The sequence below is a fragment of the Acipenser ruthenus genome, chromosome 25 (genome assembly GCF_902713425.1).
Source record: "Acipenser ruthenus chromosome 25, fAciRut3.2 maternal haplotype, whole genome shotgun sequence".
Lineage (NCBI taxonomy): Eukaryota > Metazoa > Chordata > Actinopteri > Acipenseriformes > Acipenseridae > Acipenser > Acipenser ruthenus.
The window spans coordinates 25,024,031-25,051,909 of NC_081213.1; the positions used below are offsets into that span (position 1 = coordinate 25,024,031).

At 37.5% G+C, this 27,879-nt stretch overlaps 1 protein-coding gene and 1 long non-coding RNA gene across 6 annotated transcripts in view; one reads left to right on the top strand and one right to left on the bottom strand.

The window, feature by feature from the left end:
* The window catches only part of LOC117414062 (transcription cofactor vestigial-like protein 4), a 46,333-nt gene that overhangs the window by 17,762 nt on the left and 692 nt on the right, over positions 1-27,879 (bottom strand). For 2 of the 4 annotated variants that reach the window (XM_034919578.2, XM_034919581.2), the window contains exon 2: positions 26,593-26,666. In XM_034919578.2, the coding sequence (XP_034775469.2) occupies positions 26,593-26,653 (61 nt within the window). In that variant the 5' untranslated portion in view covers positions 26,654-26,666. Of the gene's footprint in view, positions 1-4,434; positions 4,922-26,592; positions 26,667-27,879 lie in introns of those variants that run through there. The other 2 variants (XM_058999816.1, XM_058999817.1) reach the window with 2 other exon arrangements.
* LOC131701512 (uncharacterized) lies at positions 1,644-24,198 on the top strand. 2 transcript variants are annotated; one of them, XR_009308842.1, is made up of 3 exons: positions 1,644-1,822; positions 7,663-7,769; positions 23,563-24,198. It is a non-coding gene; the product is annotated as an uncharacterized LOC131701512 (long non-coding RNA). The 2 variants fall into 2 exon arrangements; XR_009308843.1 differs by lacking the exon at positions 23,563-24,198 and adding an exon at positions 17,904-18,102.

A 27,879-nucleotide genomic window follows, 5' to 3' on the forward strand; every position in this document is an offset into this window, starting at 1 on the left:
TTTGAGGAGCAAAACCTTCCCAGATATCGAATATCTAAATTCCAATACTGAAGTATGGTACTACTTATCTGACTTTAATTCTGCTGACTTCATGCTAATTTGCAATCACTGTAAATTTAGGCCTGCAGATGCAGATTTCAAAATGAGCCATCTCTTACGGCCATCATGGAACTACAACTGAGCTGCCACAGTGGCACCAATCTACAGCAAAAACACTGCTGCTTACTCAGGAATTATTTATGCATTTCTGGCTGTAAGGAAGCTTGCCACTGTAATAGTCACAGCGCACCCAACGCTGGAGAAGTGGGGGAATTCCAGGTGTTAAAAGGGATATTTTGAAGACTATGGTTTGTATCTGGTTTACCTTGGGCATGCTGTACGGGGAAGGGCTATTGAGAAAGGTTTGTTAACTCCACACAAATGCCTTAAAGCTTGTCATCAACAACAGCTTTCTGTAACATGAACTCCAGTGATAATCAGCAAGCGAGTGAGCGAGTCAAGTTTTCCACTGGGAATCGAAGCTGTATCTATTTTCACAACTACACAACTATGGATCTACAGCAACTACTACGACTGCTACTATACTACTATGACTACACAGATTCTGGGTCTGTATACTGTACCTGTGTTGCATTCACACAAGACTTGGGTGTTTAAGCTCTGGTCTGCTTTTTCTTTTTTACATCAAAACAAAAAACACAGATGTCTGTGCTTGGTATGCACCCCGTATCATGTTGCTGTCATTTGACAACTGATTGCTGTGAACAGGAGGCTGGTACAGAATGGTTCAGCTGCACAAGCTTTCTCAGCCCATCAAGAAGAAAAGAAAAAAAACAGGAGGAGCTCTTGCTTCCTTGCCTCTAAAGAGAATGGAGCCCATTAAAACTATACTTAATAAGCATGGTGACATTTTCTGTGTTGCGGAATGTTCAAAAACAAAAACTTTCCAAGATCACATGGAGCGCCAGTATTTTAGGCTTTGCCTGTAACACATACTGACATGTTACATTTATGGGTTACTGAATAAATCTACCCTTGATTTTGTCATGGTTGCAATGTTTTACCACCCAGGGTTTTAAAAAATATTAAGATTATTTTCGGGTATTATCATTGTATCAGAGCAGCAGTATGGAGTAGTGGTTAGGGCTCTGGACTCCTAACCAGAGGGTTGTGGGTTCAATCACAGGTAGGGGACATTGCTGCTGTACCCTTGAGCATGGTACTTTACCTAGACTGCTCCAGTAAAAACCCAACTCTATAAATGGGTAATTGTATGTAAAAATAATGTGTAAAAAAATAATGTAATTGTATCTAAAAATAATGCGAGATCTTATAACAATTGTAAGTTGCCCTGGATAAGGGTGCCTGCTAAGAAATAAATAATAATTGTCCATTTTTTGTCGTGTTATCATACTGTAAGGTGCTATATAGTACATAACAGCTATACATATGCACCAAAAGAAAGCTTATTCCTTTTGCTATGATATCGTAAAAATATGTGTCCATAGGTGCTTCTCATAGAAATTGGGGGGCTCATGTATAGAGACTGTGCGTCTTTAAGAAGAAAGGCATGATGGGATATCAGCTGAGCCCTTATCAGCTGACAGCAGACAACAAATAGGAGAGGGATATCTGAGGAGGAGGAGGAGGAAGCAGAAAAAGTTTGGAGAGAAATTTGTACCTCTCTTTTCTAACAAAAAGAAAACTAAAATGCGTATATTACACATACAAGGGAAGAACTGATGCAGTTTGCTGGAGGACACAGGAAGTAACCTACACATCCTGGCTGGCTTGTGGGATATTATAGAAACCAAGGATATTGGTAGGAAGTTTTGGTTGTTTAAATTTGTTGTTGGTTTGATGGGGGCTGTCAGTTATATGCAAGTTAAATAAATAAGTCTGTCCAGTTGGGTTTTATTCCCACTTTTGGGTCTTGTTCCTGTAATTTTCCATAGCTCTCGATTGCTGTACTGCATGGGATCTTTGTTTTTAAACAGAATGAAAGTGTGTCATGGCCGCTGCCATACTTGTATGCTGCTGCACAACTGGTTGCATGCACTTCCTGTCTCCAAGCACTCAGACTCCCACTGAAACCCAAAAGCACGACAAGTAGGAATTACTGCTGAACAGAAGCCTGGCTTCCCTTCAGATGACAAGTCAGAGACCACATCTGAATAGGACTATTTTGGTAAAAAAATATCTCTTTTTGTATAGCGCCTTTCATAGTGGACCACCATCATAAAGTGCTTTACAGAGGTAGGCTGTGAACTGTGCATGCAGAGTCACTTAAAATAGGATATTGATTTAACATCTCATCTGCAGGACGGAGCACAAGGAGGTGGGACTTGCACAGTCAGGCAGTCAGTGGCACAGGTGGGATTTGAATCGATGACCTTCTGGTTACAAGCCCTGGACTTTAACCACTGGAGTGCACTGCCTAGTTATTAATTTTTTTTTTTTTTTTCAGCCAGTCTTGTATTGCAGGAGCCTTGATGCTCCAAGTGTCTGTTTTTCTTGTTGATCTTTCCTTTGCTGTGAGCAGTGCTGAAATAACGCTCCTTCACTACACTAATGGAGTATTTTGTCAGACATTACAAGCAGACTACTAGTCTAGCACATGCTTAAGCCATGCAAAGATATGCCAGAATGCACCATATTAATTCTGTTCCCAGTGGTGGGGGTCCCCCTCTCCATACCTCGATGAGAAGGGTGTCCGCCTGCTACCTGGTAAGTGCCACATGCTTTAAAACCCTGCCCACTTCATACAAATTGTAACATTTGTTAATAAGAACATCTATTGCCAAGAAAAAATTAATAAAAACATGAATACTGTGTAGCACACCAGTGACAACCAAAAACTCAAATAAACCTACTATTTTTATTTTTTTTTACACCTAACAGTGCTAATTTGCCCCCCACTACAGACCCTGGATTTATTTAATCAGTTCTTCTCTGATGGGGGCTGACATGTGGATCATCAGTCATGCTACTAAATGTGGGTCTGTCTATACCTGGCAGAGAAAATTCCCCAGATCATACATCATGTTGTCTTATTGTCTGACCTAACTCCCTTTGGTTTCTACATAATCGGACCAAACCTTCTACAAAACACTAAAATACAGCCACCTCTCCAGCATTTTAAATTCATGATACCAATATGAAAGAATAAAATAACTCCCATTAAAGAAATCTGCACATATAGTCTGGAAGGCTGTAAAAGACTGAATACCATAGCTGCAAAAAAATGTGTGTGTTTTTGCAGCTACCCCTACAGTTTTCCAAACATATGATTCATTGCTGTGGAAGCAGGGAATGCCAGATATTAAGCAACTGCAGCACACCAAAGTGCAACAAACCAGGATTAAGAAACTTTTTTTTTATTTTTATTTTTTATCACTCCAAAAAGGCTGATTTACTGCCTTGCAGTCTTTCTAATGGCAGCTTCTTGCCTTGCAATGACAGTGACTTGAATACCCTTTCTCTTTGTTTTCCATGTAACCTTGGAAAGGCATCTCTGCTCTGCCCTGGAAACAATATCCAGCAACTGTGTGTGCAGTTCAAGCAAAAAAAAAAAAAAAAACCTCTTTCTGCCAAAGTGAATTAGTTCAGTAAGGCCTTTCTTTCCATTTGAGAGCCAAGCCATTGAACTGTATTAGAGCTGCACGTAGAAACGCCCACCAGAACTCTAGATGGATCACAATAGTTTACAAATGTGTTATCTAGGATTAGGTGTACTGACTTTAAGGGTTTCATTAATTTTGTTGTTTGTCTCCCTCTGGGGAGGCGAGAGGGGGAGGGGTCGGGGGTCGTCATCTGTTCTATTGCTGCACCAGACACAGGAGTAAAACAACATCTTCAAACCCCTACTCCCCCTTCCCTACAGAACTGCCCAGGAAATGATAAGTCAAACAAAGATCTAGTCTGTACTCCAGCACAACCCCCCCCCCCCCCCCCCAGCTGCTATTACTGCCGTCACAATCCTCAACCAAGCTGTGGAATCTTTGTGTTAATCCTCTCTGTTCTACGATGTCAGTGTACAGATAGTCAACAAGTTAACAGTTTACAGTTTTTGTCTACAGTCGCTGATAGTTTTTGTAACAATAGCAGCGGTCTTATTCAAGATGCAACAAAGAAACTATGAAATGCACTTTTATTTATTTGTTGTCCTAAAATGAACAGCCTATATAAGTAACATGATCCCAGACCGACATTGTTTTGTTGTTATGACTAATAATATACAGTAAATAAATAACTTCAAAATGTTGTTTTAGAAAGCAATTAGTTTACTTACACGGGTCATTATTTAGATGTACAATATTGACACATTATTAACAGGAGTATAAAACTGTATATTAATAATAATAATAATAATAATAATAATAATAATAATAATAAATTACACTACAGTAAAATAAGTTGGAAAGAAAAGTTTACCGTCATAGCGCAGAATGCCAATGTTGTTGTTCATTTTGTCCAGGTACTGAAAGTTTAACAGGTCCATTGTCGTAAAATGCATTTATTGGGCTAGCAAAAAGACCAGCTTGTTTGCTTCCTTCCCCCGAAAGAGTGAGACAGAGCGCACGGAGATCAGTTCTCTTATAAGCTAAAGGCCCAGCCTTTAACTTTTTTTACAAAACAAAAAGAAAACAAAAAACTTCAACCCTTCAAGGACTGAAGACTTTGTATTTCAGTGCGTTTACCGCGGTTTTGGTGAACTGTTGAAATAAACTGTCTTTAGTATATCTTCGAAAAGAAAAGACAGATATTTGTTTCTGGACAAAAGAGACGAGACAGTTCTCCTCACAGCCCGCTGCAAGTTAACTGCATTGACATGCAGGCTATGCTTGGTATGACTCGTATGTAAACCAGTTTCCTCTATGTATGCTCAAGCCACTGAGCATGCTCGTTAAATCCCTGGAGCGCCTCAAATGTCAGGGATTTTTTTTCTGCCCAAGATCAGCCTCCAAATGCAGAGGAGGGGGGGGGGAAGAGGGAGGCGAAAAGCAAGGAGGGACTGTGTCGAAACTCTGTGCGACAGGAAACCGTGCTGCCTCTGCAAAAAAAAAAAAAATACAGGGAAGGCTTTTCAAGGATGCAGTATCTCCTTACAGTTCACGTTGCAAATTATATTCTGTGCATTTCCACAGGCACTGTGCATGAGATCCAGGTCCCAGCAAATTATTTTAAAGAACATACAATAAAAGCAAACAACACACACAAAACCCAGTTTGCTTTAAAATATATTTATTTCTTGATTCTTTTGGTGAAAAAAACCAAAAACATAAAACAGATGTACTGTATCATGACATGAGGCTTGCATTTTGTCTGAATGCTGTACATGCCTCAACACTAATACTGTCCACGCCTCAGCACAAAGACTATGCTATCAGAGAAATATAAGGAGAAGCCGTTTCAAAATATATGTAAAATGCAGCACTAGACTAGTTAATCCTTTTGAAAATAACAGAATGTGAGGTGGCAAAGTAATGCATGGGAATTAGGATCTGCTATGGGGATTTTGTTTAATTGAGTCCATAGTGTACTTTCCACGTGTAAGAACACTGCACATGTTGCTAAAGGCACAGTAAAGTGCACTGATAAGATAACTACTGATAGTTTTCCCCCAGTGCTGAAACTTTCCAAGAAGTCACCTTAAACATTTCAGCAGAGAGAAGAATATATTGTTTACTTTAATAAGTTCCCTTGGGGGGGCGGAGGCAGAATCAGGATATTTTCCTAGCTCTCCCTTTTACAAAACATTACATTTTTTTTGGTTTGTTATTGAAATAAAAGGTATCGCACATACAGTTGCTCTCGGTGTAGTTATTTTGAATAACCAGATTTATATTCAGTCTTTTCAAGAGATCAGAAAATAACTATTAAGATTTTTTTCAGTGTGTAATCCAAACACTTTATATCCTTGCTGCACAGTTTAGTAAATATTAGACATTACTGGAGGATGATTTAGAAGACCTCCACCCGGTGTGACAGCACATTTAAAGATATTTGTTCTGACTGGCAGGCAAGAAACCTGTTTCTATATGAAACACAGCTTGGAAGGGCCTGTGATGCAGTCAACTACTGGACTGTTTATGATAGTTTACAACTGAAGGTACTGGTGTCATTCAGGACACATGTATGGGAACGAATCGCTAGCTGTGTCGCCTATGATTTTCTGCTTTTCTGCTTGTTATACCGGTTCTATGGAGTTATTCAAATATCCAGACTAACGCATTACTCAGGATATGCAAATATTTGAAATGCTGTATAATGCTATAGATCTATTGTTGCATCCTGGTATCTTTAGGTCACGTGGTCTGATTGTTGCTAGATCACTGAGTTTGAACTACAATACATGCAGTGAACAATTCTTATGTTGTAATTAAAATCTCTGCGTCTTCCAAATTAAAATCTGAACAAGAAAATAAAAGATAATAAAAGTTTTTAAATGGCTTTTAAAACCATAGTTATAGTACAACTCCTTTTTAAATTTGAAAATTGACAATTTTATATATGAAGTAGAGGTGTACTAAACCCCATATTGTGTCTAACACCTACTGTTTACCTTTGACTAAAAAGGGAGTTCTACTAAGCAACTGGCACCGCCTGATGGACAAATATTGGTATTGCACTTGAGAGACTGTTTCTCGGGTCAAAACAATCAATCAAAGCCTTTATCCAGGTGAGTCAATTGAGAACACATTGTCATTTACAATGAGAACCTGGCATTGAAACAGAATGCCAGGTTGTCCGATATGTGAAACGTACATACCCACTAATAGCAGGCTCTTCAGTAATAGCCTTTTTTTTTGTCGAGGGGGTGGAGTTTTCACTTTCCCATAGGTAAGCTGAACCTTATCTGTAAGGTGACAGGCCTGGATCTACATGACAATAGTGCAGGAAGCCAGGAATCTTGTGGCTAAAGCTCAGGAGCTGTGTGAAACTCCTGTGATGACAGTTTCTACAAACTACAATTACATGAAAGAAAGGTTCTGTTTCTCTGGAAATTAAAGAATTAAAAAAGGGGATTGTCTATAGCTAATCACTGGCCCTAATTTTATATTTAGCAAAGAATGTACCTCCGAGATGGCAACCCTAAATAAACCTTTTTGGGGGGGGGGAGGGGGGCAATAATCCAGATCTCTTCATTTCTTCAAAATGTCTTTGTGTCACCCAGGTCTCGGCTACACCACACTACTGACCTTGCAGGCTTTGGGAATCACAGCAAGACTCAATCCTCTATTATATGTTATAAAAAAAACTTCCAACATGTTTTGTCTTTATTACCCACGACTGCAGCTTGAACAGCAGTGGCTTCTCTCAGGAGAAGCCACAGCAATACTATACTGCCCTCTAGTGGAACAGTTACTCCATTTTTTTTTTTTTTTAGTAAATTAGATTTTTAGAAAAGACAACTAAAGTGTGGTTTGGTACAGCAGAAATATATAATTACAAAGTCAGTCTATGGCAGCTTATTGTAAGAGTGAGCAGTGTGGCAAACACGGTTTCACAGCTAGTCGTATTTGGAGGTGGATTTGTGAAGTTTGGAGATCAAACTTGGTTTGCGATTTTGCTAATAATTAAAAACGATACTTTGACAACTGCCAAGATAAAGCAAATATTGATGCATGAATTAAATCTGAAACCTTTCTTCTTCGCCAGGTGTTAACTCAACACAGGGCAACGACCCATAAAAAACAAAACTGCTGGTCTGGTGAAAGACTCTTTGAATAGGAGGCGACAAGCTGGCATGCTGTTTGAAAGAGAAGGTAACAAAATACAAGGTCAATTAGCAAACTAATGCTACTGCAGAGGATAGGAACCACATTCAAAGCAAGGTTCTTTTCACATAATCTAAACATGTAAACAATATGTAGACCTAATACAAACCCACAGGTAATAAACAGCCATGTTACACACACGCTTTTAAACTGCACAATATATATATATATATATAATCTCAATACTGATTTTAGGAGAATACATTTTTTTTGTAGATGTTTTGCCTTAATTCAATTTGCTTTCAAAATTACTGTAAACCACCCTCATATTTGAAAACTAGGTAGTATCTTTTTTAATTAACTGCCCAACCCTTGTTAATGGCGTATTTAAAAAAAAAATACATGTATGTTCTTGTCTATTGATACAGCGTTTTTCCATATATGTCAGTGGGGGCTGGGAGGACTTGCCAGACTCTTCTTGAATAAGGTTAACATTCTCAGCCATACAAAAAACATTTTACAATACACTAAACTCTGCATTCATGCATCCACCTGGATCTGACCACCTACTAGATGTGCAGGAGGGCTGGAACAGAAGTGGGGGTGCTTTTGTGCAATGCACCCTTACAGTATACACACATTTACTGTGATCCTGTCTATGGTTTATTTGGGTGTGAGGAGTATAATAAATCCCAACAATATATACAATTAAATAACCCTCAATAGGCAAACAGATGTCTACTGTTTAAAAGAACAGATATCGTTCGTAACCCATGCGGGGCATTTCAAATATGCCATTTCTTTTTTTTTTTGTACACAATACTGTACATTAGTAGGCTGTGTTGAGTCTGTGCTGGCCATCTGTTTTTCAGCAGGCAATACAACTTTGTTAAGGTAATAAGGAAGAATGAGCACTTAGGTGGTGTGTTTTTTTTCTTTCAAGTTTTGAATTAAAATTGGGAGCATCGGAGCCAAGATAAACAACCTGGCACAACCAGGAACTCACACTCCCTGTATGACGCACACAACTCTCTCTTCTAAAACCTGTTGTTTTTAAGCAAGTCATCTACTTTGCTTCAGAATTGCTTCAGAATCTCGTTCATAATATTGCAATACAGCCCAAGAGGCCTCTTACATTGAGATAACTTTGATCATGTTAAGCACAAAGAAAGAAGGAGTTAATCTCATTACAGTACTTGCTCATCATTTTTTTTTTATGTAAGTTTGTTTTAAAGACCTGGACCTACTGTACTGTAGCTTTAAACAAACAAAAAAAAAAACAAAAAAAAAAACATGCACATTTTTAAAAAGCCACAATGGAAAAGTAAGAAAGGAGCCGAACTGCTTCGTGTTGTTTCTATGGCTTCAAGACCTTGGTCCCCAGAGTTTTACTCTTGGCTGCGGTCTCTCTTATTTGGGATTGCGGCAGGGCTGAGGACCTGCACACATTTTATATATATATATATATATATATATATATATAATGTATATATATATATATATAATGTATATATATATATATATGTATGCATGTGTGTCGCCCTACATAATTAATGAATTTTGTTTCATAAAGTAAACTGAAACCAGCTGAATAATGTTATGTTAACATACTGAATTGCATAACGCTTCGCAGTTTTTCCATAGTGAAAAACTGATATCTAACATGCTGTACTACTTCCGGTAGACTTTAGCAATACATATGGATAGATAGCACCCCTTTGGCCTCTATAGGGAGTCATTTTATGAAGCTGAAAAAATAAATAAATAACCATTTGTGTCGGCTGGAAATTGTGTCGCCAATCAAATGACCAACAACAATGACACATTAAGTAGACACAATGCTTCAGCTACATGTCTTTGCTAAACTGGAGAAACCATCCATCTCATTGACCTAATTTCTTGTACCTCTGAATATCTGATTGAGTTCATTAAACATGTAAAGATACATACAGTATCATCCCAATACCACAACTGTCTAACTTTCAAAGCAGTTATCTGATTCCCGACTGCTAAGACATGGTGCTCGACCCATTCACCCACCCCTTTTTTTATGAATGTAACGTTAAACCTTGATAACCTTTAAGGACCTTCATGCATCTCCTAACAAAAGCAATTCACGGATGAAACAAAATAGTGCAGCAGAAGGACTATTTCAACTAATTCTGTGCTTTTTCAATTGACCTCTCTCATCGCCAAGATTACAGACCTCGTTAGAACTTCACTCTCATCACCGAGATTACAGACCTCGTTAGAACTTCACTCTCACTTGACTTGCAAAAGGGATTAGTGGGGGTCTATTAAGTCTGAGCCCCCCCACTTCTGCTCAGCATTAAAGAAAAGGGTTCTCATTGGCTTTAAAGAGCCATTGTCTCAAATTTCACACACACTGCAGAATTGCCAAGACAGAACAGTGCCTCCATTCAGTGAGCTGCTCAATCCATTGTCTAAAATTGTGGGCAGTTTAAGGAGAAAACAACGACCAGCGAACAGTGTATAACTGGACTGTCTCTGTCAGCATGCAAAAGGCCCAGACCCCATCCGTCAAATAGAATGGGTAGCCTTGAAATATACAGCACAGTACTTCAAAATAAACAGGTCGAAACTGCAATGGTTTTAATACATACTTTACCAGGCTGACACTATTCTTATGTTAGGATCTTTTTCAGTAGTATGTTTCACTAGCCATCAGCAGTGGTAAAAACAGACACAAGTATCAAGGCAGAATTAGTTTTAAGTGGATGAGTTTGCTTCATGGTAAGAGCAGAGAGCCCAGGCAATATAGCGAAACGGATTATTATATGATTTGATCAGTTACAAGCCAGGCATGTTATTTCCAACATTCAAGGTTAATAGGTTTTTGGCAGTCCGCACACAAGACAATGGTTTGATCTCAATGAAACTCTACCTACAATTAAGTACAGCCCGACTACTGATGCTGAAAAGATTGATACGTGAGAGAACTAGCATGAATGACAGAAAACACATCGAGTGTTTGGTTAATCTTAAATCCCCAGGGATTTTAATATTTGACACTGTTAAGTTTAATAAACACATTGTTAGAATGTGGGAGGGGGTCTTCTGAACAATAAGCTACTGAAAATCCACAAGCTGGCACAACTACTCAGATGAAAATGTAATGCTGTAGTTCTCGTCTGCTTTTCGATTGGTGGAAAGGTCTTATTTTGACTGTCCAGATGGATTATTCCCACAGGTATTCTCTGAAAGACATCTGCCTTTCGTTCATTTATTATTCTATGATATGGGGGATATTAATAAATGTACTCCCTTTTATCATTTTCAAAAAGGATGACTCTGCTTCAGCACCCATCTTTTTCTTAAATCTATGGCTATACCCACTGTCGCACCAAATGTACTGTACATGATATATACAGGTACCTTTAGCTAAAACCAGAGCTCCAGAGCTCCAGCACTCCACTGGGCAACGTGTACCCTCTACACCACAGTACTACCACCAGTATACATTTAAATAAGTGTTAAAGTGGAACATGGTGCGAGGGTCCAGTATGGTTCAGGGGCATTTATTTATTTTTAAATTAGTTTGTAATTAATTCAAGTGTTGTAATTTAAGACGCAACTGTATCTACAGTTACTCTATTCCAAAAAAGGGTTTCATTTGCTTTGCAAAACCACATTCTCCACTTTGAGCTTGCCTCCCTCAACTATCAACTGGAACAGCTACCTATTAAATGGAAAGCAGGCAGGGTCGACAGTTTAATTGGTTAAATATTATGCATTCGGTTTTGAGAGCTAAGACAAAGTGAATCATTTGAGGAATGGCAGCTGAAGTGGGTTCTTGAAAATCGCGTGTTTCATTGTCAAATAGGGTATCTGATATTCAGCGGTAATCGTTTTTATTCACTTCCTGCATATGTATCTGCTTCCTCACTGCTTTATGGCCATAGACGTTCTTTGTCTGTTTTTTCAACTTGTTTGAACGGTTCTGCTTCAGTCTGTGTGCATGAATCGACAGGCCAACAGGAAGCAGATGATTCAGAGATGTCATTCACTTCAACAATAAGGAAAAATACAAACAAGCGCTGACTGAAACAACCATTGCACCGTTTTACCCCGAGTTATGAGAGTACAAATATATAAACCCATTGCTAAAAAAAAAAAAAAGTGCTTTTTTGGCTTTTAATGAATGCCTTGCAATTTGAAAATTATTATTGTGCATGGTACCTTGAGCAGAACTTTTAACATTCATGTGGACAGCTTTCTGTAAGTACGTTTTGTAATGGATACACCACCTGGAGTTCAGAAACAATAAGCAAAAGAGACAATTTCACAATATTTCTGTACTTTACGTTTCCACGATGTAAGCCCAAATTAAATATTCACTCCTGTTGTGTAATCTATACAGTATTTCAATGTTTTTAATAGGGAAAAAAAAACAAAAAACATTTAGCTGGTTGATTCCCTAATGGTCAATTATCCTGACAGACCCTACCACAGCAGCGTTACTAGCTCAGATTTCAAGATCACATCTGCAACTAAAAAATCTCCCCTCACTATTGCCTTACATTAACCTTGAATACATGCACTCTGTTATTTCACAATTTAATAACTAGTGAATAGTTAGCAAATGGGTAAAACATACATTACAAAAAAAATAAACCCTTCCCTACCTTTCCAGCAGAACTGACTGATCAGCAAAGAAGTCCAAATCACTAAAACCTTTCAGATACAAAACTCACCAATGATGATTTGGAGTAAATGGCTTTGAGAATTCAGCCCTCTATATGTAGCTGACAGTACCTGTGAAATAACAAAGAGTAAGGGATTTTTCCCTGCTTACTCAGAGCTAGTCACCAGCGCTAATGTGCTGCCATTGTTGCACACATGACTGAAGTGTCTGTATTATAGATTCTCACACCTCCCTTTTGCTATTTTAAGGAAAAAACTGATTACACTCCGGCACAAATAGTTTCCCCCAAAACAAGTTTCGGCATAATAACATTTCTAACCACTTCCTGTCTGGGGGTGTATGGAGAAGAATATGGAACACCTATAGGAAGTCTTTAAATTGTTTTTATTTCGCACCAATTGTACTTTTTTTTTAAAAATACACAGTGCAGTCATCAAGTAAATAATTAACCTTTGTGCCACTTGATCCTACTCTCTGCCACAATTAACTGAAGACATACTTTCAGGAATTTATCTTTCATCGTTCATCACTATACATTTTGATTTTATATGTTTCTATCTTTAAAAAAAAAAGAAACACTGAAAAAGAAAACAAACCCCCCTCCTTCAATGTTTATTTAATTATTGCATTTTTGAAAACGTTGGTGCAAAAAAAGATGTCCTCCTGACTGGCAGCATAGCTTGAATCTACAGCGCTTTGTATGGCTTGAACACCTGCAATATTCAGTGAGTCTCGATTTTAAGTCTGGGAAGTGTGAAATCCTCTCTGGGAGCTTTAAGCATCTTCATGTTCCTCCAACTAGCCAATTTCTGCCAAATGTTTTATTTATTTTTTATTTTTTTAACACAGAAGCTTATTAAACTAGACATTGTATCAGTTCCAGAAAACTGAAATATGTGAAGAAAAAATTGTTAAATCGCACCAGAAAAAGACTTTTACTAACTACGTGACAATTCTATGTGTGAAACAAATTCAATCGATGCTCCTAGCCAAGACGCTAAATGAGAGTTCATTCACCTCTCTGTCTCCCTCCCTCCCTCCTATGATGACATTTTGAACCTTCTCTGTGGGGGAAGAGGAAAACGTCACTGTAGGCCGCCCTTCAACAGTTTCTCGCTCCTAATCAGGAGGGGAGCTGTCCTGCAGGTTTCTCTGTGTTCACCACGTGGTCTATCTCACTCTGCACTGGAACCTTCTCCAATCTATAAACTATAAACGCTCCCGTCAACATGCAGCAGGTTTGTGTTATGAAATGCTATCCAGCCCCTTTGATGTTCACACTGTGAACACTGCGTTTAACTACATAATAAGTGCACAACATCTGCAATGCACCAACAGCATGAAACCTGTAAAGCAGGTGAGGTAGCAGCTACAGCATGTTCAGCTATAACGATACAAACCCCACAACCCAAAGTTATTGAAATTAATTTTAAAAAAACAATCATGTGTGGTCAATTATGGCCGTGGGTTTTATTTTAATGATCTAAAACAGTGATTGATCTTCATACCTCCACCGTGATACAGTAGGTGATTTATCTATTCTACTCATTCCCTTTGTTTAGGTAACCCTGCAGTCTAAAGTTCTTCCTTCACTGTCTCACCAGGTGCAGCACAATGTAAAATATTATCCAATGTAAAAATCAGGGTTATCTGAAAACCCTAACCTCCTTATGCATTCCACACTTAGCCCTGTTCTGTGTAATGTAATAAATCTATTTCCAAGGAGCAATGTCAAGCAGTCTTTAATAAGCAAAATATGTTGCAAATTGATATCCAACAAAGTGATCAGAACGCAAAAACTGACAAGCATTTTCATTAATATCTTATCAGTCTAAACTCCTACCTTCAAAGGGTTCGCATCTTTTATCTATTTTTAAATGCAAAGCAAAGCCCAGATCTGTACAGAAGTGATTTATGTTTTTACTAGTTTATAAAGTATCTGCCCCTATTATCTGCATTCATGTGTGACTCTCATTAGTGAACAACCAGAGTTATTGTTTCCAAGTTGCATAGAATTGGAGGATAATAAAATATTCACATTCTACTGTAGCTCATAAACCGTCAGTTTGTTCTGTGTGTTATGGACTTGGGACTGTGGCTCTGTTTCAAATAATTCAAATCCCACAGTATTATATGACAGCATTATATTAATCCACACACTCCTTTTTTGTTTATCACTCATGATAGATTGCTTAAGATTTGAATCGAGTCCCAGCAAACACTCTGTGAATGTTTCCAAGTACCTAACAACGATTGTGAATTGTGTTTTTTTTATAAACAATGACTTCTATGTAACAAAAGTTTTACAATTGGATAAAAAGCCTAATAATACTAATAAACAAAAATAGAGACGGTCAAAAATCTAGGTCAGCTTTTTATTCAGTAAAATAAAAATAAACATTAAAAAAGGTATTTGCTATACCATATAATCTGCATGCAGTTTTAGGAACAAGAGGCATATTGTACTGAATCTCCTCCACAGTCACAGGGCGGAAGCTTATGAAAATGAATCAACTTGTTTGGTCTGGAAACATTTTCCAGAAGACTAAATCTTTTTGTGAGATTTGATGGTAGATTGACTTCAGATCCTCTTATTTATTCTTTGCGTTGCCTGAAGGCTTCACAGTAAATCCCCCGAGGGAAATTGTTAAATCAGAGAAATAATTTATATATATATTATACAAAACAATGATGCCTTTGAAGGCCTAGTCATGCCAGTCTGACTAAAGGGTGTGGGGTCTCTGCAAACCTGTAATTAAAGATATCTGATTGTAAATTAAATAGCTTTAAGACAACGCACAGATGAAGCAGTCTAACAAGGACTGTAGTGTCATCAATTTCAAATCAAAACTGAGCACTAAGCATCGTTTTATGGCCATTTTTTTTTTTTTTGCTTTTACACAAAGATTTACATTGATCACCAAGGATCATCCCAGGCATGCATTATCAGCATGCTGGAAATCGTTTCTCTACAAAGCGAAGACCGACAAAACCGTACTGTGAAAACACACGTACTGCAGGCATCATGCTCCTATTTCTCTAAAGCGATAGTTATCTATCCAAAGTCTCCTTCATGAGTACAAACGGTTTTATTGTGATAAATTGTGTCAACTTAGAGACACTGTATTGAACAATAATTCTTTACTTCAGTAACTTAAGAACCTCACAATAATTATAATTGTATGTCAATCTGTCAATCAACCCAATAAAAACAGGTAGAGCAGCAATTATTCAAAGAAGGAGTGATGCAGCAATTAAAAAAAAAAAAACCAAGAAGAGTATCAACTGGGTGCTAAAACGATTGTCAGCTCTGGCTGGGGCTTGTCAGTGCTGCCTAGAGAGAAAGCAGATCAGGAGCTTTTCACATGGATCCTATTACAAGCTAAGAGGGAGTGACCCAACTTGCCCATTTTCTAATATGTTCATTTACATACGTTTTGGTTTAAACTAAAATGCATTTCCTGAGCAATGAATGGAGACTATCTTAAATTGCCTGTGCACAAGTAGATGAACTGATTTTAATAATAATAATGCGTGTAGTCTGAATGAAAGTGTTCTGTTGTACCTGGTTTATATTTGTAGCTAAACCTGTGAACCAACTCTTCTCACTCAACTGCCAAGGTCTTTGGCCCACCAGTCGGCTCTCTCTAACCTTTTACTGCTTAATCTTCTCTTCCGGACCTCTTCAATGTATGTCATGTTGTGCCAAGATAGCTCTATAGAATATTTTCTTTGCATGTACTAAGATAAGGTATCTTTTTATTTGTTTTTGTTTAAATGTATGAAACATAAATCATCTTTCAGATATATTGCTTTGTAAACAATGTAAGCAAAAAGGCAAAGCTTTCACACTTCTGGGGGAAAAAAAACTAATAAAAATAAACTTTCCATTTTAGTTTAATCAAAAAAAATCAAATCACTTTCTTTCTTCCCTGGTGAGACTAAGACTGTGGAAGAATGGGTTTATTCTACATGAGTTTTTGCAGTGAAAGGTTCAAACAAGCCCTCTTGGTTGGACTCTGACCTTCGATGCAAAGCCGGACAACTATTTGTTTTCCAACTGCTTTGCATAATAACAAAGACTTTTTTATTTTTAATTTTTTCTAATTTTACCGTCGTTTTGATGCAAATGGATTTCATTTGCATCTTTAAAAAAAAAAAAAAAAAAAAAACACTTGACAAAGCCATGTCCAAGGATATTTGCATTAGGCTGCAATCAGAATATGTGCACATTGTTATCCCATGAAGGAGTGGTAGGTTAAAGTCCATCAAACTGACAGAGCGCTAAAACTTGACTGGATTTTCAACAAGAGCCTTGTGTCCAGATCCCAATTCTGGTCGTTATTTAATGCTTTGTGTATACAAAGCTAACTAGAATCTTTTTCCAACTAAGACAAATACCGATTTGTAAAAGGCATTTAACAAGCAAACCCATCAGTATGACCCAGAGCAAAGCATTCACCGCTGTAGCAAGAAAGGTGTAGAAGCTATTAAATTGGTCGGCATTGTGTTCTTATTTTCAGATTTTAAACAAACGATGTGTTTCCTTTTTGAAAAAAGCACAGGAGTTAACGTGAAAATACATGATCCTTCTGTATATGTTTAAGACAAACTAATATAAGCTCCTCCTCCTTATTTTTCTGTCTAACTTGCACGTAAATGGGGAAATACAGTTCATTTAAGTATATTGCTTTTTTAATTGAATTCTCACTATCTACGCCGATTTTAGCAATTTCAAATGAAATCACAAATGTGTGACTGTTTGTTTTACTTTTATTCTATGAATCGGTTTCTGTGAATTTGGATCAATTGTCTAAATGAAAAACACTACATGTAGTACATGCACATATATTTAAAAAAATCTAAACATTGGTGGTATCAGTTTTTATCAGTGGCATTTAATCCCGATTCTTTACTTAAGGGAGTTATTAAGTATGTATGTAATTAGAAAGAGTGTAAAGCAATGGAAAATGACTGAAATTTTGAAAAACTGATTAAGTGATTTCTGACAGACACTCATCCAGTATATAAGATAAATGTTGAAGAAATGTACCTCAAGTTAGGGACAGGTAATGATGTTTTGCAGTAAAAGCCTAAGGGCGTGCTAAGTAGTATAATTATAAGATACACGTTTTTTTTATAACCTGTGTGGCCCGCCTCATAATTTACATCTTAACTCTACCTTAACATTCCCAGAGACTGCTGATAAATATAATACTTTAAAGCTGTTTGAGTAATGAATTACTGTACATGTAATGTCTGTATACCATAGCCCCTGGCACAACTACAGGGTAACTCTAATGTTCCAACAGTTGCATAGGGTATTATTTTTGTTTAATACCAACACCACTGTTTGGCACACAAACTATTTACAAGCATTTTAACATTATTCCTCTATTCCCATTGTATTCTGTTAGATCAGTTGCCAACTGTCTGCTTGAGAGACACTCCTAGTCTGTCCAAGTATTTCCTTTCTTCAATATCGTCTTTGTTTTCTTTTTGGATTTTTTTTACAGAACCAAATCCTTCCTGTGTATGCAGTGTGTTTTGTGACACACTTCTGTTTCAGATGTTGCTGACCCCTGCTGGTGAAACAATGTGTTGGAGAATAAGTTGTGAAATGGGGATCAGATCCTTTTGTACAGCGGTTAAGGAGCTTTCTCGGGGACCACAAAGCCACTGCTTCACAACCATACTTTTGCTCTGGTGCAAATTCAAAAAAGTAAACTGTCAATATTATTCAGAAACAGCAAGTGCTACAAGAGCTAAATTGTCACTCCAAGGGATGTTGTACTGTAGTAGAATGAAGAACAAATCATTATCGATAGCTTGGAAGTCCAAGACATTTCATTAAAAAAAGAAATCAAGAGTTCACACAAACAAGTGCGGCTTCATTATTGTGTTGTTGTGTTAAACAGAACCCACACGCTTTCAGATTTGTAATGAGATGCAATCTTCCGAATCAAGCAAGATCCGTGCGCTTGGGGCACAAAGACATCCCGGAATGCCAGGTATACTGGTGTTGATGAGAGCTGAAATTCCAGTATTGCACTGCCTGAGGCAGAAAGGGAGAAGGAAGCTTTCTTAACAATTACACAAGGTGCCCTTTCCCAGTGGAAATATGTATAGATATTATATTGACACACATTTAACTCCCCACCCTTAATGCAAACCCAATGTGTGAGGATTACTTGTTAGTCGAGCACGAACGTTTGGTTAGTTGTCTCCCTGTATTAAAATAGTTTGTGTTTATGGGAATGTGTCCATTTATTTTTTAAATGGGTCTAATATGAACATTTTTCTTTTTCAGAAATAAAATATAATTCTGTGGCCGGACGGAAGCCCTGCTTGTAAATAATATATGTTTTATTATCAATGTATCATTTTTACTTCTACTACAATTACAGTAATAACACTGCAGTATTTCTCATACTTATGATTTTTAACCTAGGTGTAGGTATTTTTTGACAAGAAATTACCGATCAACTTTTTATGGCAATGGACGCTCAACTCCTGTACAGTTTGCAACAAAACGGGATGGCTTCACTTTGACTGATACGAGTAATGGGGAAATTCATACCAGATTGTCAGGTGTTGCTTGACTGAACCAATGAATCCCTCTCGAATGCTTTTAAAAGATGATAAATGATGTGTCGAGCACTTTCCACACTTCCAAGCCCCAGACCATGACCTCACTGGTATGATCTGCTGAAACTCAACACCCAGTTCTGAAGGTGAAGAAATCCTTCTGTATGTAATTGTCTCCTGCCACCCTATGTTCTGTTGCAGCTTGCGCTATTATGTTTCATAGAGAAAGATTACTGCAAATTATTCAAATATTTTCAAGCAATTATATCAGCTCCACAGGCTATAGGTGTGTATCACAAATGGAGAATAGAAAAATGGGCATTCAGAACAGAAAATAGGAGGCACTTTTTTTACACAGAGAATTCTGAGGGTCTGGAACCAACTCCCCAGTAATGTTGTTGAAGCTGACATCCTGGGATCCTTCAAGACGCTGCTTGATGAGATTCTGGGATCAATAAGCTACTAACAACCAAACAAGCAAGATGGGGCTGAGTGGCCTCCTCTCGTTTGTAAACTTTCTTATGTTTTTATCTGTACCATCTTACGCCTAAGCCTGAAAAAAGGCCTTAAAAACCTGCTAAAAATAAACTAAAAAGACAAATACAAGCTGCTTAAAAATAGTTAAACTTAACTGTCTGGCTTCAAACTAACTAAATGGTTCAGACAAAAGGTGTATTCTGTCAAGCATGCCTTTCACCAGTTACTGACCACAAAGTCAAAGGTTATTGAAAACCTAGGATCATTTTTCATACCAGTAATACCTATAGAACCTACATGTTCTTCAATAACGCTTTTAAATGTGTTTCTGTAAAGCCAACCCTGGTATCACAAGCAAAAGCTTAATGCGTAATTCAACCTTAAAGCCATCCTACAGATCACTAGAACACTATCAGAGTTTTATTTATCATCCCCTCTATGTAGATTACCACACCTTGGAAAACATTTCGAGATTAAATGCTTTTATGCAAGTTAATACCAAAATTCAAAAGCAATAACCTTACTAAAAAAAAAAAAAAACACCGTAAAGTTTATTGATACAGAGGCTGGTCTGCTTGCTGCTATCACCAGGGTCCTGCTTTAGTCCCAGGGAGCCAGGGCTATCTGTTCCCTTTGGAATCTGACTGAAACCTACTTATTCCCTTGGTTTATCCTGATCGTGGGCTTAAATTGCTGCTGGGCTTCTTTATACATTAAGACTTGGAGATTTGAGTTGCTCACGGAATCCGCTATACAGACCGCTGAGTTGTATTGTATTGTATTGCAAAATAATAAATCCCAGCCTTGCCAAGCACGTTTAGGGAAGCTCAGAAGGCTTAGTTCATTGAAGCACTTGGGGCATCCTTCTTTCCCAGACTAAAAGAAAACCTCTCTCAAAATGCACAGAGCATCAACAAGGTGTCAAATGTTATGCTTTTATTCTAAGTTCTGCTTTATTTTCTAAGTGAGAAAGCGATGTGGACTCCAAAAATACCTACTGATTTAAAGGAAAGCAGTGCTTACCACATGTTAGTGTTTAAAAAGTTTGTGGAACTCTGGCAAGTCTTCAATGTAAGAGTCATTTATTTATTTATGTTTGTCCATGTGGTAGAAGGTAAACACGTTATTAACCAATTGTTAACACTGACTGATTTTTTTTTTTTCAAATTGGTGCCTTATTATCCTGTAATACACTCCAATTTTCTGGCCTCATGGGGAAAATATTGTACACACCAGGGTCAGTGCCCAAAGAATAACCTTCAGTAAACAAATGAACAGCACCTGGCAGTCAGCGCATGAAACAGAACTCAAACAAATGGGAGTGATCAAGTGCCTCCGACCAGAGAATGACCAGAGCACTCCGTTCCAGCGAATGCAAAAAAGTGAATTTTCATGAACCCACTGATATTCCATTAACAGGTAGTCCTGCATTGTGTTTTAAATAATTCACCACAAGTTGCCTGTCTGTGATGGCTAGGACATGCATTTCACAAACTATTTATAATAAGATGAAGTGCTGCATAGAATTGTTTGTCTTCCTGGACACTTAAGTGGGCTACCAGGAACCATCTAAAAACAAGAGGCTGGTGGTATGTCTTGCTAATAGCACACAGCTATTATGTCTTGAAGTAGTTCATCCCTGTGCAAATACAGTAATTACCACAGAAACAAACCACTTCTTTTTGATCATAAAATAAAGAGGGTAATTTCCAGCCTTTCCCATCACATACAATACTGGCACAACTGTTTTATTTCTTGCAGAAAATTTTAATCAAAATAGCACCCCCCAAAAAAGAAGATTCCACCAAACCAACAACAAAATTCTTCATCCCAAAAGCACACACCACTCTTGGTATGCAAGATCAAAATGCAAGTCGATATCTTGAAGATCAGTAAACATACTTGAAGTTAGTCTGGCATTGCAAAGATATTTCCAGGAAAATCCAAGTAAGACAAATCACTGGGCCAAACCAACTTTGCTTTATCAGGCTTGACTGCAGTCCATTTTACTGCAAGCATGCCTGCTTGTAGAAGATATTGTACCATCAGAAAAAAAGCAGGCATGATTCAGAGTCCTCCCAGTCTAGGTTAATGCAGTACAGCTAGATGGACAGGAGTTGATAAGCTGTGCATAACAACTGGCAGATGCTAAAGGGACATTTCCTTTAATAGACTACACTGACAGGAATTAGAAAATACAACCTGTGCAGTGAACTGTGCAAGACACAGATTGTGTTAATTACATACCTGAAGAAATGCATTTAAAGAGAGGAGCAAATTACAGCAAACATCTCCAAGACACATACATTTTTTCCTTTATTCCCAATTTCCCAATTCAAGTGTTATTAGACGGTTTGAAATTATGGCATTTTTCTTTATATATATATATATATATATATATATATCTGGATATAATGGTGTACCACAGACAAGCATAGAGTTGCATATCTATATTAAAAAAAAAACAAAAAAAAACATCTGGATGTCCTGCTGTACAGAAGGTGAAGAAAGTTGTTATCTGATGTTGGTTTTCAGCTATTATATTACTGATGCGGGAAACTAGGTGGACTCAGTAATTGAGGGATTTCAGGTTTCAGTATTATCCCTGCATTGTGCTTCAATGATAGGCGTTGCCAAGAGTTCAAGCCTGTGAGCAGAACAGCAACAAGACCGCACTTGGCTATGCCAGGAAACTGATTCTTGCTTGCTAGTCAGAACACATTTTCATGATATAAAATGTTCATTTGTTCCTTTTTTTTTTTAATGTCCATGTTGGTTAAAACATATGTAGGGCTTAAACTTTCCGTTTTTATTTTCCAAATTTCTACCTCCCCTTTTTAAATATTAATTAGTCATTGTTTGATTATTTTTATTTATTTATTTTTCCTACAAATCAAGGAGATTTTAAATGATGGACTGATCATTGTACACTCCATACTGGATATGTTATGCTGAAAAGAATGAAATGCAATTAGGATCAGCTTTGAGCAATTAACGTAATTTGTCATGTCTGTTGAAATAAAACATAAGCAAAACAGAATCAGGATCAGTCAATATATGAAGGTAAAAACAAGTGACACTGTTTTATAATGAATAGCCTTTTCTGAGTTTAATTAGGAAACAGAATTGGCTCACAATTAGTTTAAATGTGATCAAAAATAAAACCAGAAAATTTCAAGCCCTAAATATATGACGCCTACACAAAACCAAATGTATTCTCACAATGTACTGTGTTTTATTATCAGCTTGTAGATTACTAAATATGATTTGCCAAGAAAATACATTTTTATTTTGTCACAGCAGTAAACCAACCTCCCAGATATCTAATCCAGTTGAATAACTTCCTCTTCTCAAATTAGAATGAGCAGTTGAGATGAGTTTTACAGAAATATTAATTTTTGCTGTCCATCAGGAAGATCACACACAGTATGTTTATACTCAGCTGTTACACAGTGTTATTGCACAGACTGCTGGAATTGAGGAATGCATGCATTCACATCACTATTAAGTGAATACCAAATGGGACCACCTAAAGTAAGTTTAGTAAAAATGTATTGCAGACCACTAAAGTACCACGCCTCCCCTTCCACTTCCTCTTTCCTCGTCTTACATTTCACTCTGCTGTTTCAGTGGTTGGGAATAGTAAATACTTTGAAAGGCATTGGGACATTTTGCCTGTTATGCAAACTGAATATTCCAACAGGCAACTACAGCAAGGTACTGAGTGCTATCAACCCACCCACATTCACCAACACCACGTGGTTCATAATCAAAGAGGACTAACAATTAGGATGCTGACGTTACCCTCACGAGTGTTAAACAAATTGCATATTTGTGACTTTCATACATTTATATTGTTCACCTGAATAGTTCATGCATTATTGCCTCAATTGTCTTTTTACTTAAAAAGTATAACATTTAAAAGACAGCAAATGTGCTCCCCCTCCCTCGCATACTTTGTTTTTAAAGCCTTTTGGGAGCAATGCACTTTGGGCTTCTTTTGAATTCTGGTGAAGTACTCAAAACAAAACACTTAAGAGCCCCCTCCTTCCTGCTATGTAACAGCAAGAGCATTCCACTTCACAACCTTTTATTTTATTTTTTATATAGAAAGCAGAGACCTTCAGGATCTACAGCCATGCTCTCCTACTGCAGAGAGCTGCATCGATTGCCTCTACAGCACCATTCCACTCATTGGCTGGCAGTGACATCACTTTAATGTCTCCCGCTTTCCAGGGGAGGACAGGAGACCTTGAAAAGTAGCTGATAAGCAAACGCAGTAAGACGTGCCAGTTTTGTGTTCATTGCCTCCCTGTCGCTTCCACACACTCACACAATACAATGACCTGGAACCTGCAGTCAGCTTTTCTTGTTAAAAAAAACACTGAAATATCATACTTTGGAGTCTGTTTCCCACAGTATTCTAAAGTTTAGCCTTCTGTTCGCTGAATGTTGCTCAGGAAGCAGACCTTGTTGACCAGTTTACAGTTTGTTTGTTTGTTTATATACAGCTATGGCCAAAAGTTTTGCATCACCCTTTAGAATTAATACATTTTGCTTCATAAAGTTGAATGAAGCTTGCTGAATAATGTTATGTTAACATATTGAATTACACACCGCTTTGTAGTTTTCCCATATACTTCAAAAAGTGACAACAATTGAAAAATGTGACATTTCGAAATCTAACATGACATACTGTACTGCTATTCTGGCTTCCGGCAGAATTTTGCAATATCATTTTGTAGTTTCTTTGATTACATGGCGTTAAATAAAGATCGAAATTATGTTCATATAGTTTTGTTTTTTAATTGCTTCAATCCTAAAAGTTCTAGACAATGCAAAACGTTTGGCCATTTCTCAAAGGTATACAGGCTCTCTGCTGTTGAAACCGGATTGTCCCTACATCACTCAGGGAGCCCATGAGAAGCCAGCTCGGGGAGCGACAGAGAAATGGTTAACCATCATTTACTATAATAATACCTAACTTACAATGCTTGCATAAAACTCAAGTTCCTTGCAAGTTTTAATAGGGGTTTTGTTCCTTTCATAAAATGTACTTTTGCCCTTGCATTTTACAAGACAAGTGGCTTGCTGCTGTAGTACAACATTGAATTCCAGTTTTGCAGCAGGAATTATTCACATTAGGTTCCATGCATTTTTTCAATGTCTGCTTTTGAAGTAACATTTGCTTTGCAAATGCAATTCAGGAGAAGCATTTGCATATGAAAGACATGCGGTATGTGGAACAACCTGTCTAATCATTAGCCAGCAGAAGGTTTACGTCTGTCACTAAGGCAATGCTGATGCTTGTCAAAATAACGAATAAAGAGCTGCAGGTATAAAAAAAACTAAACAATAAAGTTCATGTGTGTTGACATAGGTGCAGCTACAAACTGACTCATACCTGTGCTGCAGAGCCACACAATTGTGTGGGAAACATAAACACGAAGGCTTGACGACAATAGTGAGCCAGCATGCAACGTACACAAAACATCACTGAGAGAACTGTGTTGGATAGCACACATTTCTCAAACGCTTCCTAGGTGAAATAAATACTTTACTTTTATGTAAGCTACAAACAACAGCCTTGAGGTAGTAGTGACAAGAACACAGAAATACATGAAGTAGTACACCAAATACTAAAAGAAAGGCTGTCAATCCAAAAGGTCAAACACTGTCATGAGAACAGCAGACCTGCCATGGTTAAAGAAGCAGTAACATATAGCAAAAGACAAACCTACATTCACATAATCATGTGTCCAAAGTCTTCTGCTAATCCCTGCCATGCCCAACCCCCCCATGACCAAGAGCACAGAATTGGGGGCCTGTGTTTGGCCATCTACATTCTTTAGCAATTACATTTCTTGTTGTAAAGACAAACGCCTCAACAATGCGTCTTCGGTAGTAATGCTAGTTTACTATTATGGGAACAGATGTATTGCATTGTATTTGTATAAAAAAAAAGCTTAGCCAGCCACAACATTGCGACATCAGTCCCAGTAGCAACACAAAAAACAGCAATATGGGCAAACGGCGATACTTTGAAAACCTTCCTTTTCTGCAGTTATCTTATTATTTTACTTCATTATAACTTTGATGATCAGTTTAAAAGTGAAACAGTAAGCATATTCCTATTCTCTACAGTACTGAAAAAAGAGTAGGTATATAGAATGGTATAGAGTATCATTTACTTGTATTGACAGGTCAAAACTATTTTAGAGTCACTGATTGGCTAACCTCGCTAAACGCCCACTAGTAAGTTTACTCATTATCTTCCATATTCAAACGTGTTTCTTGTGACTTATCAAGTTTGTAAGATGTGTCAAAATATCAACGACTACACTAATTGCTTTATGGCCCTCAAGCAAAATACTGAACTGACTCACCTTGAAATTTTAAAGGTGATCTCCCAGCTTACTATATTGAACAACAGCAAGGCAGTGCCTTAACTTTAAATGTGCACATTTCTATTGTTCACAGTATATTGCTGCGATTATTTTCTCCTTGTACACAATAAACTGCACCATGCAACTTATTTCTATGGTTTTGGGGTCATCTTCTCTGCCACTGATATATTTTTCCTTACCAGGTTTGAATCATGTGAACATGCAGATGAAGTCTCCTCCTGCCATACGGTGACATCATTATGCATCAACCAAAACAACTATGGACAGTGGACTTCTTCAATGTAGTCCTAATCCAACATCATCTATCAATCTAGCTAATATATACAGTATATAAATTTGGGAGTCTGTATAACATAATGTTTTTAAAATGTATAAAGTCAAACATACCAATACTTCACTACTTTAAACTCTAACAAGCATCTGACAAGTTGAAGTTCACTTCTGAAATCTTCTACCTGCAAATTTATTTTTTCATGGCTTTTATCTAAATACAGTGTTCTCTGCAGCAAAAGTGTGATCATAAAACACTGAGTTTAACAAGACACACCTGAGCTTGTTACCTATACACTGGGGCAAATCAAGCTCGTATTAAAACCGGGTCTGAGTGAAACTGCTGTGCAACGAATCTTAGCCCCATCCCTGAAGTGTGTTTCTATAGAAAGCCACCCTCAAACTGCATAAATACAAACCAGCAGAGTGAAAAATGCCACCTCTTACCAGGGCCCAAACTTACGTTTCTCATCAGCGTGTACTAAAGATGCTGCTCTTGATAAAACATCCAAAGGAGTCTCCATTCTTAGCAAGACCCTACAAATAAGTAAATGATAGAAAAAAAAGAAGAAAAAAAAACATTATGAAATGCTGTCAATAGTACTCCAAACTGGAGTATGGTTTCATTTTAACTAGGAAACTACACAAGGTCTCCAAAACCTTAAGAGAGAAAACAGAACCATGTGGGGTTGAGATAATAATGCTGTACTGCAGTAATGTACTGTGCACTGTAAAACCAAACGGTAAAGGATTAGACACGAATCTTCTGCAACTGATGGTAAACAAGTCTTTATTTTGTTTGAGAATACTTGCAATGCATAACAAACACAAAAGTGTTGTCAAAACAAACCTTAGTGTGATGTATATCAATACTAAAATGTATTTGAATTCTGTTGCATAATATTTATGTTTAATTGTTAAACATTTGGTTTACATTGTACCAGTGCAGATCAAAATAAAACACAGGTTTGCCACAAGATAGTGTATGGGTATAAAATCAAATAAAATCTCCTTTGCAAATTAAATCAAGCTGGTTCTGACTTCAACGGAGTCTACTTTTAAAAGCTTTGTAAAGGGCTATTGCTTTCTGTTTTAAAATCATTATGAAGTTCAGGAGCATACTGAAAGCAGAGTGTGCGCTACTGTAACCCCTCTGCACTTCTCATAGCGCATTCCAGTGATGCCATTTCTCATAACTGAGGAAAAAATACTACAGCATTGCTCTAGTGGTGGCAGTTGTGAAATGTGAAGAACGTCTGTTCTAATGCTGCCTTTAGCAGGATTTTCAAATTAATTTTCACGAGAACACAACGCCAAGCATTTATCAGTTGAAGCACCGCTAAGCATTACAGAAAAAAGAAAAAGAAAACTAAATTGTTGAGCCCAGTAAACCATTCACGAATATGTCGCTGGTTCGTTTACAAAGTTTCTGTAAACACTTTCAGGAATATTTAGCCAGGTTTTGGCACCTACACACAGTACAAATGCTGCATGCATTCTCAATGGAACTATTGAGCACACCATACCGTATGTAGTACTGGCTTGCTACTACGGTATTAGCAGCACGTCTAAGTGTATGACGTGACGCATCCGAACGATACCTTCACTGCAGGCGCAAGTGCTACAGGACAGTAACAGTTTATAGCTCAAAACCTATGTATATAGTCAAGTCTCCAAACAACCTTATCACATAGTTCACAGGTAGTAACATATTGCTGTAAATCGTTTAAGAAACATTTTAGTATGAACA